This window comes from Phaenicophaeus curvirostris, chromosome 7, assembly GCF_032191515.1.
Source record: "Phaenicophaeus curvirostris isolate KB17595 chromosome 7, BPBGC_Pcur_1.0, whole genome shotgun sequence".
NCBI classification, from domain to species: domain Eukaryota; kingdom Metazoa; phylum Chordata; class Aves; order Cuculiformes; family Cuculidae; genus Phaenicophaeus; species Phaenicophaeus curvirostris.
In genome coordinates this window covers 35,197,456-35,214,364 of record NC_091398.1, presented here as the reverse complement: position 1 = coordinate 35,214,364, position 16,909 = coordinate 35,197,456, and the positions used below count along the sequence as shown (strand labels likewise).

Here is a 16,909-nt window from a genome sequence, read left to right as displayed (position 1 = left end):
GCTGTGAATATTTTTCAGCTGTTTCTGGCACTTTCAGAGACAGACATAATCAATTTTACAAGTGGAGAGAACTGGAACAATATAAATTGACTGCCAAGAAGGTTCCCCACAGCATCTCGAAGAATACTCTATTTTTAGCTTAACAATTTCACCTCTGCATAGAGAGTGGACAGACAGAAATGCAGCGCTCAGCAGAAACCCCACACCTGCCAGAGTAGATTGTCTCACTACAGAGAAACACTAGATTAAAAAAACCCAAGTGTATTCCTTAATATTTAAGTAATGAAAAATAAATCACTATTAATCCTGGAAAAGTTACCTTACAGAATGTAGAAACAGATTTTCTAAACAACACAAAGAGTAAGAAACAGCCTTTACTTAAGAACAGAAAAGCAAGTACAATCACTTGGTTAATGACCATAGCTCAATTAGAACTATTACAACCGTAATTACAACTGCAATAGTTTTATCACTCGCCGTTGTACAGCAGAAGCTGGGGAACATCAGCTGATGCTCCTGCAGTAACCATAGTTCAGATAAGACTTTTAATCAACCTGTAGTTAGGTTTCACAGTAACTAGGCCCTCATTATCATCGCAAAGGAAACACCTTTTCCTTGGAGTCGTCTTCTCCCTCTGTCTCCTGGGCAACCAAAGCATTTTTAATACATTTTTAATCCCCCAAGTGTTTCACCTGAAGCCTCTTTAAGAAGGAAGCCAGGAAGCAGCTGAAAAAGAGACCGGTTCACTGTGAGAAATGTAAACCTCTCAGACAGTGTTACGGCCCCGAATCCAACTACTCATCAAGAAAGCCAGGCCATTCCATAATATAAAACTAAAACTGGCTTCAGTAGCCATGCTCTCAGAAGTTGTCATCTTTTATCTAGACTTGTCGTTGGGAAGTTATTTCATAGTTAGTAACCACTTCACAAGGTGAATAAAACCCACAACTTTTACATAATGCAAGATTCATTAATTGTCATTTCAGACCAGAGTCACAGCTATAGCAGCCAAGTAACATGCTGCCTTTTGTCTTAAAACCAGCCGTTGCTAGTAAGCATCAGCCACTTTGGATGTAGCGATGTGTCAACAAATATTTAAGCTGTAAAACAAATCTATAAGGGAATTTTCAATACACCACCACACGAACAGTTTACAGAACAGAAAAAGCAACACGGACCCTTCCATCTCTAGAATGCTGATTCAAGCCTGCCTATAAAGCAGCAAATGGGAGCCAGCAGTGGCTAGATAGCAATTTGCATATTTTGAGTTAAACACCAATTTTGCAGCTGCTACTAAAACACTTCTCTCCATCATTAGTGTACCAGTAAGCAAATAGGATTGAATTACTGGCTGGACCACCCTGTCACTACCCAAACACAACTCCTTATGGTAAAGGTACAGGTACAGCGTACATTATCAAAGCAGTAAAGCAGCTGCCTGTGCAGCTTTCTTCTTTCATTTCTTCTAGGACACAGAAAGATTTAAGCTGCCAACAGTTTTCACCTTGTCTGCACTACAAGCAGTGCAATTCAGCATAAAGAGCTAAAAACATGGAAGAAAAACTTATTTACCTTACTTACCCAACTCCTCCCTTTGCATCTTGGTGCTGATGCACCATCACCCCATGCTTTCAAGTTCAGACGGTTTTGTTTCACTACACGTACACACTAGGCTTTCTCTGATTTAGAGCACGTGTGTGCTGCTCACACCAGGTGTCCCCGTAAATGGGGAGGTCACCAAGTCACCCCAGCTCAGCCTCAGACTTTTTGCTATTAAGTAGCGCAGGTATTAAAAATTCTGAGGAAGGAAAGCAGGTTGTGTAATACCTTTGGATAACACATCATAAACACCAGCAGATAAAACAAATATCAAAAATGAGTAAAAATATCAATATACTTTCCCCTTCCAAGAGGGAAAGCAGTGATCTTTCTTGCAGTGAAACAGGTACTAACTGTATTTTAAAATGATTCAACAACCCTAGATGTGGGCATCACATCTTGATTCTGCAACGAAATAATCCCGCCTAAATTAGTGAACTGACCCCTGAATAGCAACTTGATTTTCTGCTGCTATTGGAGCATTTCCTAGAACTGCAAAAGAGAAAGCCATCCCTCTTGAGGCTACTTCATAGAACAGCTATAAAGTAATCCAGTTAATATTTGTGAAAGCCAATCTTTCATCCTCTTTCTGTAGAGCAACGCACAGTTGGGGGCAGGGAAGGAACTATATTCTTCTTCTATATCCTTCTTCTTGATGGAAATTCAAAAGGACACTCACATATTGAACGAAGACATGGTACCAAAGCCATATTGCTAATGGTCTCTGCCTCCAAACATCACTAGTTACTTCTGAAAGTTTTGACTGTGAGTCATTACTCATAAGTAAATTTGTGCCAGGAATCCAAATCTTACTGAAGAAGTCACAACCATATTTTTAAGTACAGATTATCTGAATTATGGCAGCTACAATTACCATTTGCAAAGAAAGACATGACAACAGGAAAAAAAGGAGACAGAAATACAGGTTGGTAACGTTGAGAAAGGGAACTCAAACAGTTGAAAAATCTTTACTAAAAACAGGAGGAGCCGAAAACTAATTCTAACCATTCAGTCTCATTACATATACTAATCAATACCAAGATATGCTTAATCATAGGACAGAAATACAAACTAAAACAGCATCATCAATATCTTCTGCTTAGCAGACTTTTCATCCCACAACACCTAAAATTACTATCTTTTGTATAGGACTTTCAGTTAAGATACATCTCTGCAATGTTACATCATTTAAAGGTACTAATTAATCGTACTTAGTTACTAACTTCTTAGTATCTTGCCAAGTTACAAGTTTTAAACTATTAATTATAAACTTAAAAAAGGTGGTAACAGCCTATAATTGGAGTTTTAGCACGAGCCACTCACAGTAAAGTTCATGAAAATTAAGATTTGAGCCAACTGACTCAATTTCCACCTCAGAGTAGTTACACTTTGTATCTTACATGTGAACTTCTACCTTTCTAGCAATTACACAGCAAAATGAGTTTAGAAATCAAAATCAGGAGAAAAAGCACGCAAGATTTTCTAACAGAACACTGAAGAAGTTCAACAAACCTGTCTGCTGTCCAGGCTGTGTCAGTGGCTGGGTTTGCTGTGTGTTGTAATGGACAGAAACAGGTCGGTATTGTTGACCGGAGTGCGGGTACTGGTTGGGGGTACAATAACAAGGTGGCATCTAAGAACAACAATTAAAGAGAATCACGAGATTCACTAGCTGCAATTTTATAGAAGGCAGACATGTAAATGCAAAAAAGAATCACGTGATAAAAGAAAGATGCAAAGCTTACTGAAAGGTGCAACAAATGTTAAATAGTTTGGCAATTGAAAAATACGACATACATTCCATCTCTAATAACTGATTTCTTCTAGCTTCACCATAGAAGTAACAACTCTCAATTTCTACAAAGAAGCACCCAAGAGAGTAGAAAACTATGCAGAACATCAGTTTTAGCAGCTACAGGTAAATAGGAAGACCTGTCTGATTATTCCTCTTCTAGTAAATTGAAATTATTCACTTCAAAGAACGTAAGCCAGAAAAAAAACCCTAACCCATGAATAAACATAAGCATTTGCAATTTAAAAGGGAGCCCCACACCATATAAAAAGCTCATGAATACAACAGCATGTTCAACTTTTAAGTATAGCTTTGGGGAGGATGGAGACAGAGCCATTGTACCTGTGGCACAGGCTGCTGCATGTAACCCTGCTGCTGGAGAACCTGCTGGTTGACAGGGTGGCTGGATGTTGAGTAGCCCGGAGCAGAAACTGGCTGGCCGGACGCTGGTGGAGGTGGAGCAGCAGCAATGATATAACCAGGCTGCTGTGAGGGCTGGAGGACCACAGTGGACTGGAACAGAGCAGTATGAGGCTCAGCTGGGTCAGAAGGTGGCTGGCGGGCAAGACTCATATGGCTGAATTGTGATCCTAGGTTGTCTTGCTGTAACAGTTAAAAAAAAGGAAAAAAACCACATTCACAAATGCACATTCAAGAATAAAAAAGCCAAATATCTCAGTAAATTGTCTCAGACAAGCACATATCAAATTACTGTGCATTAGCAACGTCAGCCAAAGAACAACGGGGAAGAGCAAGATGGAACACAGCAGTAAATTATCTCATGCCAAAGGCAGGAAAGAACATCCACATCCAGAGACTTCACTCACTCCACTGCAAATATCAAATTTTTGGATTATATCTGCCTTGATCTACTTACTGTAAGCATTCCACTCTCAAAAATGAAATCAGAATTTGTGCCACAGTTTCTGATTGGACTCCAAAGCTTGAGTGAAGACATTAACCCCAGTTAAAACCAGTAGAAGGCATTAGCATTGCTAAAGTAACTTTTAGTTTTTAGTTTTAAGAGCTTAAGTTAATGAGGTTCTATTTCCTAATAACAAGGTACATTCCTCCAACTCTGCATTATACTACATGCAAGGATTCACTTTTTTTAGCCCAAAATCAAGTCAGAGCTGCAAGAAATGCATTTCAGTGGTTACCTACTACCTGCATTTTATTAATATCTGAAACTATGATGATGATTGCACTGAGCACTGCAAGAGTCCTATGAAATTTGGAACTTCCGTTATTGTAACCTCAAGCTCCTTTTCTTTATAAGCAATTCAGCATAAAATTATCAGCATCCTGGAAATTAGAAACAATCACTAGTATCATGGGGTTTTTTGCCAAACAGGTAGATTTGGTTCACACTTCGAAAGAGGACTCTCCACACACAGAGGAATATTAGAAATACGTTAAGGTCATTTGATCCTCTCTCAGATCATCTGGAAGGAGACAGGAGTTAATCAAGAGTAAGTGCAACCTCCACCTTTTACTGATTAGCTATATTCAAATTTATGATTAAATTTTCCAGTTCCTAGGCTAAAGATATTCTTAATTACCACTGGAAACATGAAACTGCACCTAAAAATTTTATTCAGAATACCTTTAGAGCTTAAAAAGCCTTATTTTCCTTAGCTCAATAACCTACCTTTGCCTTTGGCATATCGTTCTTTAACATTGCCTACTAAACCAACTACAATGCTTTTCTACATTGGATTTTACAGTCTGCCTTTCATAAAACCTTGTTTAGAGAGGAGATACCGATATTCAATGATGACTTAGTATTACTTCTAAAAATGTCCAAAGGGTAAACCCAAGCAACCCACAAATATTTCTGTTACACTATCAATATGAGTGCATTCTGATGGGGTCAGTTTGTCCCGCAGTGGTATGCACCGTACCAGGATGATTAATCACAGCAACACAGTATTACCGATGAATGGATAAACCAGACTTTCCTTGTACCAAGTACAGACATGTTGTGTTTAGATTTGAGCCAAGGCCATCAATGCGTTTCACTATGGTCCAACATTACCAACCGCAGGACTACATTTTTGAAACCACCAGCACACTATTTGAACTCATTTCCTGAGTGTGAAATGCTTTGCAACTATTATAAAACTGAGAGAGTGAAACTCCTTCCAATAGCCCCTGTGCATAGCCATGATTGTGACTTAGAGCATAGAGGGAGGGGATTCTCCCATTCTGATCTGCTCTTGGGAGACCCCTCCTGGCGTCCTGTGTCCAGGTCTGGAATCCTCAACATAAGAAGGATATGGAACTGTTGGAACAGGTCTAGGTGAGCCCACAAGGATGATCCAAGGGCTGGAGCACCTCTGCTATGAGGAAAGGTTGACAGAGTTGGGGTTTTTCAGCCTGGAGAAGTGAAGGCTCTGGGGAGACCTGGTAGCAGCCTTCCAGTACCTGAAGCGGTTACAGGAAAACTGGTGAGAGACTTTTTACAAGGGCATGGAGTGGTAGGACGAGGGGGAATGGTTTTAAATTGGAGAGGGGCAGATTTAGACTAGACATAAGGAGAAATTTCTTCCCAATAAGGCAGTGAGGCCCTGGCACAGGCTGCCCAGGGAAGTTGTGGGTACCCCCTCCCTAGAAGTGTTAAGACCAGGTTGGATGGGGCCCTGGGCAGCCTGGGCTGGTGGCAGGTGTCCCCACCCACAGCAAGGGTTGGAACTGGATGGGCTTCAAGGTCCCTTCCAATCCAAACCATTCTAAGATTCGATGATAGAGACACTTCAACCAGCTAATACTGACAGCAATTTAGTCATCTGCTACTCACATGGGAAGCTCACGTTGGCTAATTAACCATTCTCATTTCATTACTAAGGAGGTAATTCATACTGACTGCAGTTCACATGCATTGAAACTCGAAAATAACACGAGAAAAAACACTGCTAAAAAAACTCTCACCTCCATGAAATGCAATTACTTTTAGAGTTGCATACCCACTGTACAGGTGACAGACAATACAGTTGTAATTGTATGCAAGCTACTGAATTCAGTTAAGTCTGTCATTAGAAGACAAGCCTGATTGATGTTGAAAACAACAACAAAATAAAAACTCTGAATACGTACTAAAATAGCTATTGTATAATATTGTGATGGGTTAACCTTGGCTGGGTGCCCGCCAAGCCACTGCATCGCTCCCATTCTTAGCATCTGTGTGGGTCCCCCATGGGATATCGCAGAGCTGCTGGAAACTGGCTCTGTCCAGTATGGGGGCAGCTCCGGCTCCCTTCTCACAGAAGTTCCCCCTGCAGCTCCCCTCCTTCCCCCAAAAACTCCAAACTCTGTCACATAAATACAACACAAACATGTATCCATTAGAGCATCAGAGCAGTCTAGGCAACTGGGAAATCTCAATTTTTGACCTGGACTCCAGTTTAGATTCTGCCTTTAGGTAACTCTTTTCCTTTACCAGGTTTCAGTTTTAATTTGTGTTTAGGTTATTTTTGTAGTTTGCTTCATTTTTTTAAACACAAAAGACAGATATTTCATTTCCAGCTTCTACTTACTAAACAAGGGATGCATTAAGATGCATTAAGAGTTCCAGGAAAGAGGGTACAGAAAAGTAACCTCAAAAAAACCAGCACAGCTGATTCCTCAAAAGGTACCAGGGTTCAGCAGAATAAAGACAACAAGAAAAGATGGGAAGAGGTTAATCCAGAGACAAAGCGGTACTGACTGGCTAACAAACCAGCAGCATTGAAAAGCTGTTCCTTTACAAAGGGAAATAATATATATATAAATACCTACATAAAAATAAACACAGTTTTAGTTCTATACTTTTCTGCTGAACTGGAAATAAACACACTAAAATCTGAGGAACTGCTTTCCCTCACTCAGATAATATTTTACGGTGACTAGAAGCCAGTGAGTCATTAGACAGGTATCACACACCACTTACAAACAACCAAGCAAAGGTCAGCACCCACTAAAGATTAACCCATGCAGAGAGGAGATGAACAGAAGGTATAATACCACAGAATATTGCTGCGTAGAGGAGACGGGCAGGAGCGGGGGCGGATAAGAGACTGCGGAGTACTGAACAGGCTGGGAAGAAGGCTGCAGAGGCCGCAGAGGCTGAAGAAATAACAGGTTTATAATCAGTTAATATCAGAGTAAGAGAAGTGAAAACAAAGTCCAGGTCTTTTGTAATAGAAAAAAGCAACTGCTTCATTATCAGAAAGAGAATAGATACTACTTTAAGCTAATGATTGCGAAGAATTAAAACAAATGTAACTTTCAATATCTCAGTCTACAACGAGAAATACATTTACTTTATTTGTTACACATTATATCAGCTATAATTGCTTCTATTTAACATTTACTGTTTCTTTCAGAGACATTTTCTTGAAATTATAAAGACTACACACGCACTCTAAATAAAAGTTGTTTCAAAGCATCTAAAAACAGAATGGATTTACTACCTAGGCCCAGATTAAAATGCATTACTTTCACTTATTCAGCAACACTGAAATATTCTTTCTAGACTGTAGTTATTTGAGCATCAGAGAGGTCACTGCTGATAATATTTTGGGCTGGTTCAGCTCCTGCATCACTGCAAGGGCAATCAGAGAAGTAGTAAAGAATTTGTGAAGAAAACTGCAAATACCACATACCCCCTTCTGAAAACTAGACTGGGAGAAACTGAGCCTTTTTCAGAACAGACATCGCTCCCGAGGCATGTGCTGGTACCCTGAACAGACTATTTAAGCCAGGGAAAGCGAACAAGGATAAAGGTTTAGATGAAGTTCTAGAAAAACTTTTTGATGACATTTCAAAATACCACAGAAGACCACAGCCAGTATCTTGATGCCTGAAATAACTGCTGCTAAAAGAGGTAGAACCCTCCCTTCTCCTGCCCATACACACACTCCACTTTTCTTTTATGCTTCTTCAAGGGCTGAGGTCATCTTTGATCTCTCCCATTTTACTGAATTCCTCTTCTAAAGGATGAGACAGATAAAATACATCCTGTTGTTCAGCATGCAGTTTTTTGAGTAGAGTAAGCCAAAACGCTACTGAGGAGGTGTTCATGCTCTACCAGTCCTAAGCTACCTCTGTCGTGCCATCAGTACTGCTCGTGTGGTACAGCTCATCTGGCTGAAAAATAACCTTTAGACAAGGGAACAAAGACTTCAGTTGGAGTAACTCTCTTCACAGATTCCTCACTATATTACATGACCATACAGTGTGACTAGTGATGATGGCAGAACCTCTTTTCCAGAGCAAGCGAGGCTTGGAATGTTCTTGATATTGTAACATTTTCACACTAAAATGTCTTCTATGTTTTTAAGGAAAGGCCACCTACCATATTCAGCTATTAGCAGCACTGATAGTTTTGAGGATCACGGGGAAAAAAGTTCCAGTTACCCACATTCTTAACACACGCTTCAAAAGAAGCAGCCTAGTGATCCCTCGCTCCCAGACAGCAACGTGACTGATGTAGGAGCATTGTGTATTTGATATGTGCACCTGTGAGAGGAGGGGGTTAGCTGCTGGCTGCTGCTGAGGTGCTGCAGGAAGAGGTGGCTGTTGCGGAGGTCCAGGCACTTGGGTCCTAACAGGTTGCTGAGGCATAGGAGGATTGTAGACAACTGGAGTGCCGTCAGGATTAAGGAAAGGCTGGCCTGGAAAGATGAAAGAGAACAAGCACAACAAAATGATAGCCAGTCGCATCATCTACATTTGGAGAAAATAAAGACAAATGCTTTTACAGTAGGCAACATAAATAACATAATAAATATTGAAAATGTGAAGTCATGCTGGTTTTTATGACAGGCTTATGCCAAATCCCCACATCTATAATAGCAATGACTAAACAGGCCTCATTCAATAACATACATGCAGTTAAATAACGAAACATTCAAGGTAAACAAAAGATACCCCAGTCTTCACTTAATGAATACAAATATCTGCTGCATCCTGCTTATCTTGAAAACTCATTTTGAATGAACTGGATTGAAAAAGGCAGGAGTAATAAAGGAAAACACTACTAAAAATATTATTTTAAGGACCTTTTAAGAAGGCAGTTAAACTACTCTTCTTCAATCAGCTTGAATACCAATCAGAACACAGGAGAGCTTAAAGGAAAGTATTTTAAATCATATATATAAAAATGTAATTGCAATGGCACTCCCATGACTGCTAAGGACATTACTGGTGAAGGACTCTCTTCCCCTATACATAGATTAAGTGGCTTTCAAATGAAATAATGTACTACTCTTCCCCTGTTTATTAATTTGCAATTTCAATATTACAGCAGTGAACTAATGAAGGAGAATTAAACAAATAAACATCTTAAAAGTCAATTATAAACAAACAAATTTGATTTGGTTTAGAATTTTTCATTTATTTTGGTCTTTGGGTTGGGAAAAGTCAAAACAAGTCAAAGGGAGGACAGACTAGCGAGCAAGGACCTGTGTCTAGCTGCTTACTGACATGTGTCTTGCACTGGCTTGTTTTCACACTCAAGGTCCAGACACTGACGTAAATTTTTCTCTCCTCCAATAAAAATACTTTCTTGTTGAAGAGTCTTTCCAGAAAGGTAGAAACTAAGACTAAAGCCTCTCCACCTGAGCTGGGGTCCTGTCAGAGCAGATTAACACTCCTACAGACCTCCTCATCCTGTCATATTCAAATGCAACTGGTGAACATAAAACTCGAAAAGTTACTGAAGAGAGGAGTGATGCCGAAGAGACGGGAGGCACGAACAGTCTGGCTAGATTCAATTTAGTGGAATGGATTTCTCTCTAATGCTCAGGAATTGGGAATGTTTACATAAACAGGGAGTCAGATTCTCTTATTTCCTTCTACCACTTTCAGGAGCTTAGCTTGTTTCCTGCAGTGGCTGAAGTAGAACTAATTACTGTCTCCAACTGCTGAGAGAGTGACTCTGCTGACCTAAGATCACGAGATCAGTCACAAATGCCAAGACACTAATCTATGGTTTTCAACTCTGACTGTTACTTAGAACAAAAAAGCAAGATGAACAATTACAGAATATAATGATTTAAGCACATTAAGTCAAAAGTTTATCTGAAGCTAGATATTCCTTATTCTAGAAGTGTATTTTATCTTCTATCAGGCACTCATTAGACAGTAACAATCTTCTGTCATGAAAGATGATTAATGAGTTGTTTAAATACATTAAAAATAGATAAAACATAGGAAGAAAAACAATTTGAAAACCAAGCTAATTTTAATAAATATCAAACAGAGTCAGGTCTACAATTCTGCCTTTTCTGAGGGACAGGGTGCTGCCTGATGAAAGACTTCCCCAATCCCATTTGTTTCCACGCCCTTCCCCGCTGCTAGGTGGAAGTCCCATCAATTCAACAGGTTAAATGGCAAACGTTACAGGAGGAAGAAAGTGAAGCTAATGACATGCAAAACGTGGACAAGCATGTAACTGAAAGGAAGAGGACACGAGACCCACTATTTCTTAAATAAAAACTTTATCATGTTTTACATGAAAACACTTTCAAGCTCATGGCTCCATTTCAGGGCCTGCAATACCTGTTCAGCTGTACTGGAACTATAGATTTTAGCACAGTCATGCTATAAGCTCATAATATGAAGAGTGAGAGCCAACACTCTTCATATTTAATGTAGAGTACAAAGTCCTCCAGTGTACACAAACACTGAACACACTTATTTTTATAGCAAAACTTGTTCACTTATTGTATTTGTCTTCAGATGCTCAACACACACCAGGGAAGAGTCACGTATTCTATGTATACCTATCGCATTAAAACTATTGACTTTGTTTTCCAGTTCTGCTCATCAGACTCCAGATCTAAGATGGCAATACATTCTCCTCAACATCCAACAGCTACCTATGACAATTAGATACTGAAGCTGGTCTGGTATAAGCAATTTTTAGCACGGTTGCCTTAAATTCTTTGTTTATACAGTAAGGCATTTAAGAGAACCCTTAGGCAGCATGTCTGTATGTAAAATCATTAACTTTAAAAATCTCATTTTGTTTACAGCAGCAACTCATTTATATTAAGGAAAAAGAGAAATTTACCAATTGCAGTGTTAAGACCTTCAGTTATCGAAAAGAGATAATTTTGTAACTGATCAGGCTGAGAGAGTTGGGGTTGTTCAGACTGGAGAAGAAAAGGCTCTGAGGAGATCTTATAGCAACCTTCCAGTATCTAAAGGGGCTACAGGAAAGTTGGGGAGGGACTTCATATAAAGGCTCGTAGTGATAGGACGAGGGGGAATGGCTATTAATTGGAGAGGGGCAGATTTAGACTAGACATAAAGAGGAGACATTTCTTCACTATGGGGGTGGTGAGAGACTGGCACAGGTTGCCCAGGGAAGCTGTGGCTGCCCCATCCCTGGAGGTGTTCAAGGCCAGGTTGGATGGGGCTTTGAGTAGCCTGGTCTGGTGGGAGGTGTCCCTGCCCACGGCAGCGGGGTTGGAGTTACATGATCTTTAAGGTCCTTTCCACCTCAAACTATTCTATGATTTTAACAAGCCAATAAGAATTAATTTTGTTTAAAATATCACAGGCAGTTATATTCTAACATAATAAAAGTCACCTACTCAATAATGGGACATTTATCCTGAAGTATTTCCTTTTCTACAAGGAAACCAAATCTTTAAACTGAAACATAATAATTTTCCAAAGATTACCATGTATTGCATAAAAGGTAAATGAAAATTTTCAAGATTTCTTAACTTCTACAGTGAAGTAAAAATTTGCCCAGAGAACACTAATTAGTCATTTAATCTAGACAGGCAGTCACACCTCCTCTCATCCTCATTATGAAGCATCAATTTCCTACTGCTTTCTAAAAATATCAGTATTGGCCAATTATGTGAACATTGATTTAACCCTGTTTTAAACAGAAGTTTAAAAATCGCATTTAATTTCCTGCTTTCTTTCATTTGCATTAAATCAGTGTCGTGAATACAAAGAAACATTGCAACAAAACAAAGGATGATAAATTCTTTCAAGTCAAAATGAATATTTCTTCAGGCTCTCTCCACTTGCTGAAACTGTTTTATAGCAGCTGTGGAAAAGACTTTTCCCTCTCCCCCAAAAAGCCAAAACCATTAAGTTAAGTTGTTCTGTGTTCTGGATAATAAATCATAGGATTTTTACATTTTCTGCTCATCGCTTACTAAAATTTTAAATAGAAATTAAAACTCTACTATAGAATATCAAGAGTGGCCCAGTGGGAGGTGAGGGTTGGAACTGGATGATCTTTAAGGTCCCTTCCAGTCCAAACCATTCTATGAAGTGAGTTTACTTATTCTTTTTATCCTAGAGTCATGCTTTCTTTTTCAGTTAAGTGCATGGAACAAACACAACCACAGGAAAAAAAAATATGAAGAGGAAAAGAAAGGACACTACTGACATTCAGTTTAAGCAACACTCGTGCATTTTTCTCCAAGTTCTTAATTGTAACAAAAACATCCACAAGCGTGTACCAACCTGTTTGAGGGTTGATCAGAACACTGCCAGGCGGTATGCCTGCCGCTTCCAAGGGAAGCAAAAAGAAGCTAGCGCTAGGAGGTGCCACTTGCCCGCTTATGCCACCATCAAAGGAAAGAGAGCTACTAGTGCTGGCGGTTGGATAGACGGCAGGCGTGCCATGAGAAGGCTGGCTTAGAGCTGGCACTGGAAGAGGCTGCTGGGTATGAGAAAGAGAACCCGTGGATGACCCTACACTACTAGAAGACTCTGAACCTAGGAAAGGAGTAATGAGAAATTGTTTTTACCTAGAGACAGTAACATCATGCTCACAATATATACTTGTAAATGGTCACTCTTAAAAGCTCAGCATTAAGTACATTATTAAACAGCGGCCTTTTCAATGAACTTCCCCTTAAACACCCCTGGAATGCCATGACAAGATTCCTTTTGTGAACCAAGGGTCGATTCGGCACTGCTTTGCACTGTAAAGCAAGGCTTTCATATTTAGCTTCGATTTTCTGGACAGAAAACACATCTGTCCATATGCACATGTGCCGGCATTCAGCTCATCCGCAATCTGTTTAAATGATTGGTCACTTACTCCAAACTGATGCACGCACTGTTATCAGTTAGATACACCAAAGCGATGAACGCACAGCCTATCAATATTGCACACATGCAGGCTGTGGGGTAACACAGGGCACTTGAAATACATGTGCTCTGCGGAGCCTGCACATCAGCAATAACCATTTTCTTCTTACTACTAGGTGTCAGATCTTCTCTGACTCACCTGCTGGACAAATTGCAGAATAATAAAACCACTTAACTAATTTTTTCTCCCTCCTCTGACCATTTTCAGGCTGAAATCAAGAACATAGCTCAAAAAAAATTATGTAATAGGGTAGCTTTAGCCTTGCTTTATGCAACAATTCAAAGTTCAAAAGGAATATGAAATAGCAGATTGAAAGCAATAATAATTTTACAGATATGAATGATAATAACCATTGCAAAGCAGTGGAGAACCAGACCCTGAGCTTTCTGAAAGCCAACATATGCAGCTCAAAGCAATCTTCCCAAAGTCCAGCAGTCTGTAGAACTGCACTGTTCCTAGATCACTGTATACCTAGAGCTCTAGTTATAGTATAGCTTATCATACTTTTTAATAAGTCTTTGTTATGATACTTGCAGTATTTAGAGACAGAATATAATGGTTTTAAATTTAAAAACTCTTTCTTAACAGCCTCTATACAATCTAGAAGAGAAAGCAAGACTTAAAAAGGGCTGTGACAAAATTTATCTACTGCTTGAAGTTACTTTGCAGTCCTTGAAAAAATTTCTTATTGCAACCCTTCTTCTTGTGTGTAGGAAAATTTAACACAGCTTGAAACATTTGCTATGACTATTGCTAAATGAAGCGAAATAAAAAGCCATTAATTGTTAACTGGGCAAAAGAGCACACCCCAGCTCTGTAAAACCTTCTTCACTTGACCAGAGTTACTTTGAATATATCTGTTTACAAGTGTATCCACTTCTAGATTACATAGAGAAATTAGGCTCAAGCCATCATAACTAAGGCCAATCACACCCTTGATCAAAATGAACGAACAAACACAACCTCAACACACACAAAAGCACCACAACCTGTAACTGCAGTGAACCAACAACTAAGACTAGCATTCTGAACTTGGAAAGTTAACTCTCCGAATGCCAGAATAGTTTCCAGTGAAACGTTAAGAATACTTTTATGTTCTTGCAATTTAGAAGTCACAGATTTCTAGAATATATTTCATATACACACTACTGTTAGGCTGTGGCTTTTTCTCAAGCTGTGCCAAACAGTATTACTACACTGCTAAATGAAATAGCTCAATACGATGGCACAATTTTTTAGCATATGCAGAACTAACTTGGAATGTATTCTTTTACTACAAATACATAATGGACAAACAGAACTTGTAACTGGTTTGCTGTATTAAAATACAGGAGTGTGGTGCTATACCTATGAGGTCGTGGTGGTTTAAGGGAAAGCAAAATGTTAAACAAGTCTTCATTAGAAACAAGTTTCTTACATAAGACCAAAGCCAAGTGTAATACAGGCAAGCAATAATATTCTGCTTTGTTACAGTTCTTCAAATACTGAAGTAGCACAACTGTAACCCACCCAGGTATCGCAAGCCTCAGTCTGCTACAACCAACATCATCTACTGGATCAAATTATGTTGGCATTTGGAACACAAATATTTAAATACTAAATTACATTTTTGACCAACAGAAGACTTCTATCCATATTTTCTGAGATTTCTGTTTTGACACTAACTACAGGTTAACATACCTGTAAAATCCAGGCTCTTATAAAATGAGCCTTTTTCCCCAATCCATTCTGCTTCTTAAAATTAAACAGTACACTTTGCTCCACTGATCTGATTTTTCAGCAATCTAAAAGTTTTTAAGCCATATTATCTTAACAAAGACCCTGAAAGTTAACATAACAAATAGTTCTAACTAACAAATCACAGGCTTTAGTGCTGTTTTTAACTAGCTAGAAGGACAGCATAGTTTTCCTAAGAGGGCACAACGTAGCTTTGCCACACTGGAACTGAAGAGCTGCACCTTAAGTTTTTATTTTGAATAAAGTACATAAGTTCACAGAGGTTCCCAAATCCTTTGTATAAGATGAAATACATTTGAGCTTAAAGTCATCTATAAAACACTACCATTGTACTTCCAGAGTCTAAAGTCTGGAATTTGATACCTGAACCCTAGCTTTCCAGGGCAACTGAGCACCACAGGGTCTGTAACGCGCTACGTGCACGGTGTCCACTGTATCCAGTGGGAGCTGCGTGCACGGAGCATCTACGAGACCAGGACCTCTACATACACACACATCAAGTAGCCAACTAGCTACGTGGCCATGCATTTGTACAGTTTTTAACATACCTGTCTTGGAGAGCCTGCCTGTACTTTTGCTGCTTCCAGAGCTATCTCCTCTTGTCAGAACCGAGATCCCACTGAAGCTGCTGGCTTTCGTTACAGCTGGCTTCAGATTGCGGAGGGAGCTGTCGGAATCAGTGCTGCTCCAGGGACGGGGTTCACAATACTTCAGGTCATTCTCAGTACTGCTCTGATGACTGTTGGCTGAGGTCCCTGATGTTTCCTTATTGATTCTGTAAGTTATAAACTAAACTTTTAGCACAAGCATCAATTACAAAATAAGGAAAAAGGAAAAAAAAAAAAAAGAAAGAAAAGGTGAAATGCATGCAGAATACTTTGAGATCCATTTTTCTTTTTTAAAGAAAGCATCAAATACCTAAGTATCTGTCGTCTTTGTTGGGTACTATTAGTTTCTTCCTCCTGGATTCTGTTGACATTTTAATAAGATAGCTTAATATTTATTCAGGAAACAGGAAAATGAAACAGACTTAAACTGCAAATTTTCTTACCTTTTATCAGTGAAATAATTCTCTTGGGAATACAGGGACTGAGGGGCAGAGAAGTGTAGAAATTAATACAAACGGCATCTAGAAACTCTACAACAGTGTAGTAACAAAACATGCTGCAGTTATGAATCTTTTCTATTACACACAGAGTTTTACACCATCCTCTTTATATTAAGCTGCCTGAAAACTTAACCTCCCTGGTGGATAATTTCCATGTTACAAGAAAAAAAGGACAATAGAAAAAGGCCCGTCTGCAGAAACTACAAGTTAGCATTAGAAAAGTTAAAATGCTGCCTATTTTGTTCAGATCAGTATTTTATTTAAGTTATGACTCTTCCCTTGGGCCTTTGCTCCCTATGTAACTTCCAGCTGATGAGACTTCGCAGGGCTTTTAACACCACCTGAGCTGCCTTGTCCTCAGCTTGGAAGTGGGAAGTAAATGATGACACTGGTTACTACAACGACTGGACTGAACTCTTTGGGTACAAGCACACATGCTAAAAACTAAGACAGAATATACAACCAAGTAAGACTATTAATTTCACTACATTGTCCTTGACTGTGACTTCTAACATTTAGCTTCTAAGGGTACCATACATGGTAGATGAGTATGGAAAAGGAA

The 16,909-nt window shown here is 39.3% G+C and overlaps 1 protein-coding gene across 15 annotated transcripts in view; it reads right to left on the bottom strand.

Moving 5' to 3' along the window:
* Window positions 1–16,909, bottom strand: part of R3HDM1 (R3H domain containing 1) — a 55,064-nt gene that overhangs the window by 14,588 nt on the left and 23,567 nt on the right. For 7 of the 15 annotated variants that reach the window (XM_069861553.1, XM_069861555.1, XM_069861563.1 and 4 more), the window contains 8 exons: window positions 16,291–16,328; window positions 16,158–16,208; window positions 15,788–16,014; window positions 12,869–13,123; window positions 8,891–9,045; window positions 7,394–7,495; window positions 3,734–3,994; window positions 3,112–3,232 (listed from right to left, as the gene is read on the bottom strand). In XM_069861553.1, coding sequence (XP_069717654.1) covers window positions 3,112–3,232; window positions 3,734–3,994; window positions 7,394–7,495; window positions 8,891–9,045; window positions 12,869–13,123; window positions 15,788–16,014; window positions 16,158–16,208; window positions 16,291–16,328 — 1,210 coding nt within the window. The remainder of the gene's footprint in view (window positions 1–3,111; window positions 3,233–3,733; window positions 3,995–7,393; window positions 7,496–8,890; window positions 9,046–12,868; window positions 13,124–15,787; window positions 16,015–16,157; window positions 16,209–16,290; window positions 16,329–16,909) is intronic. The other 8 variants (XM_069861554.1, XM_069861564.1, XM_069861560.1 and 5 more) reach the window with 5 other exon arrangements.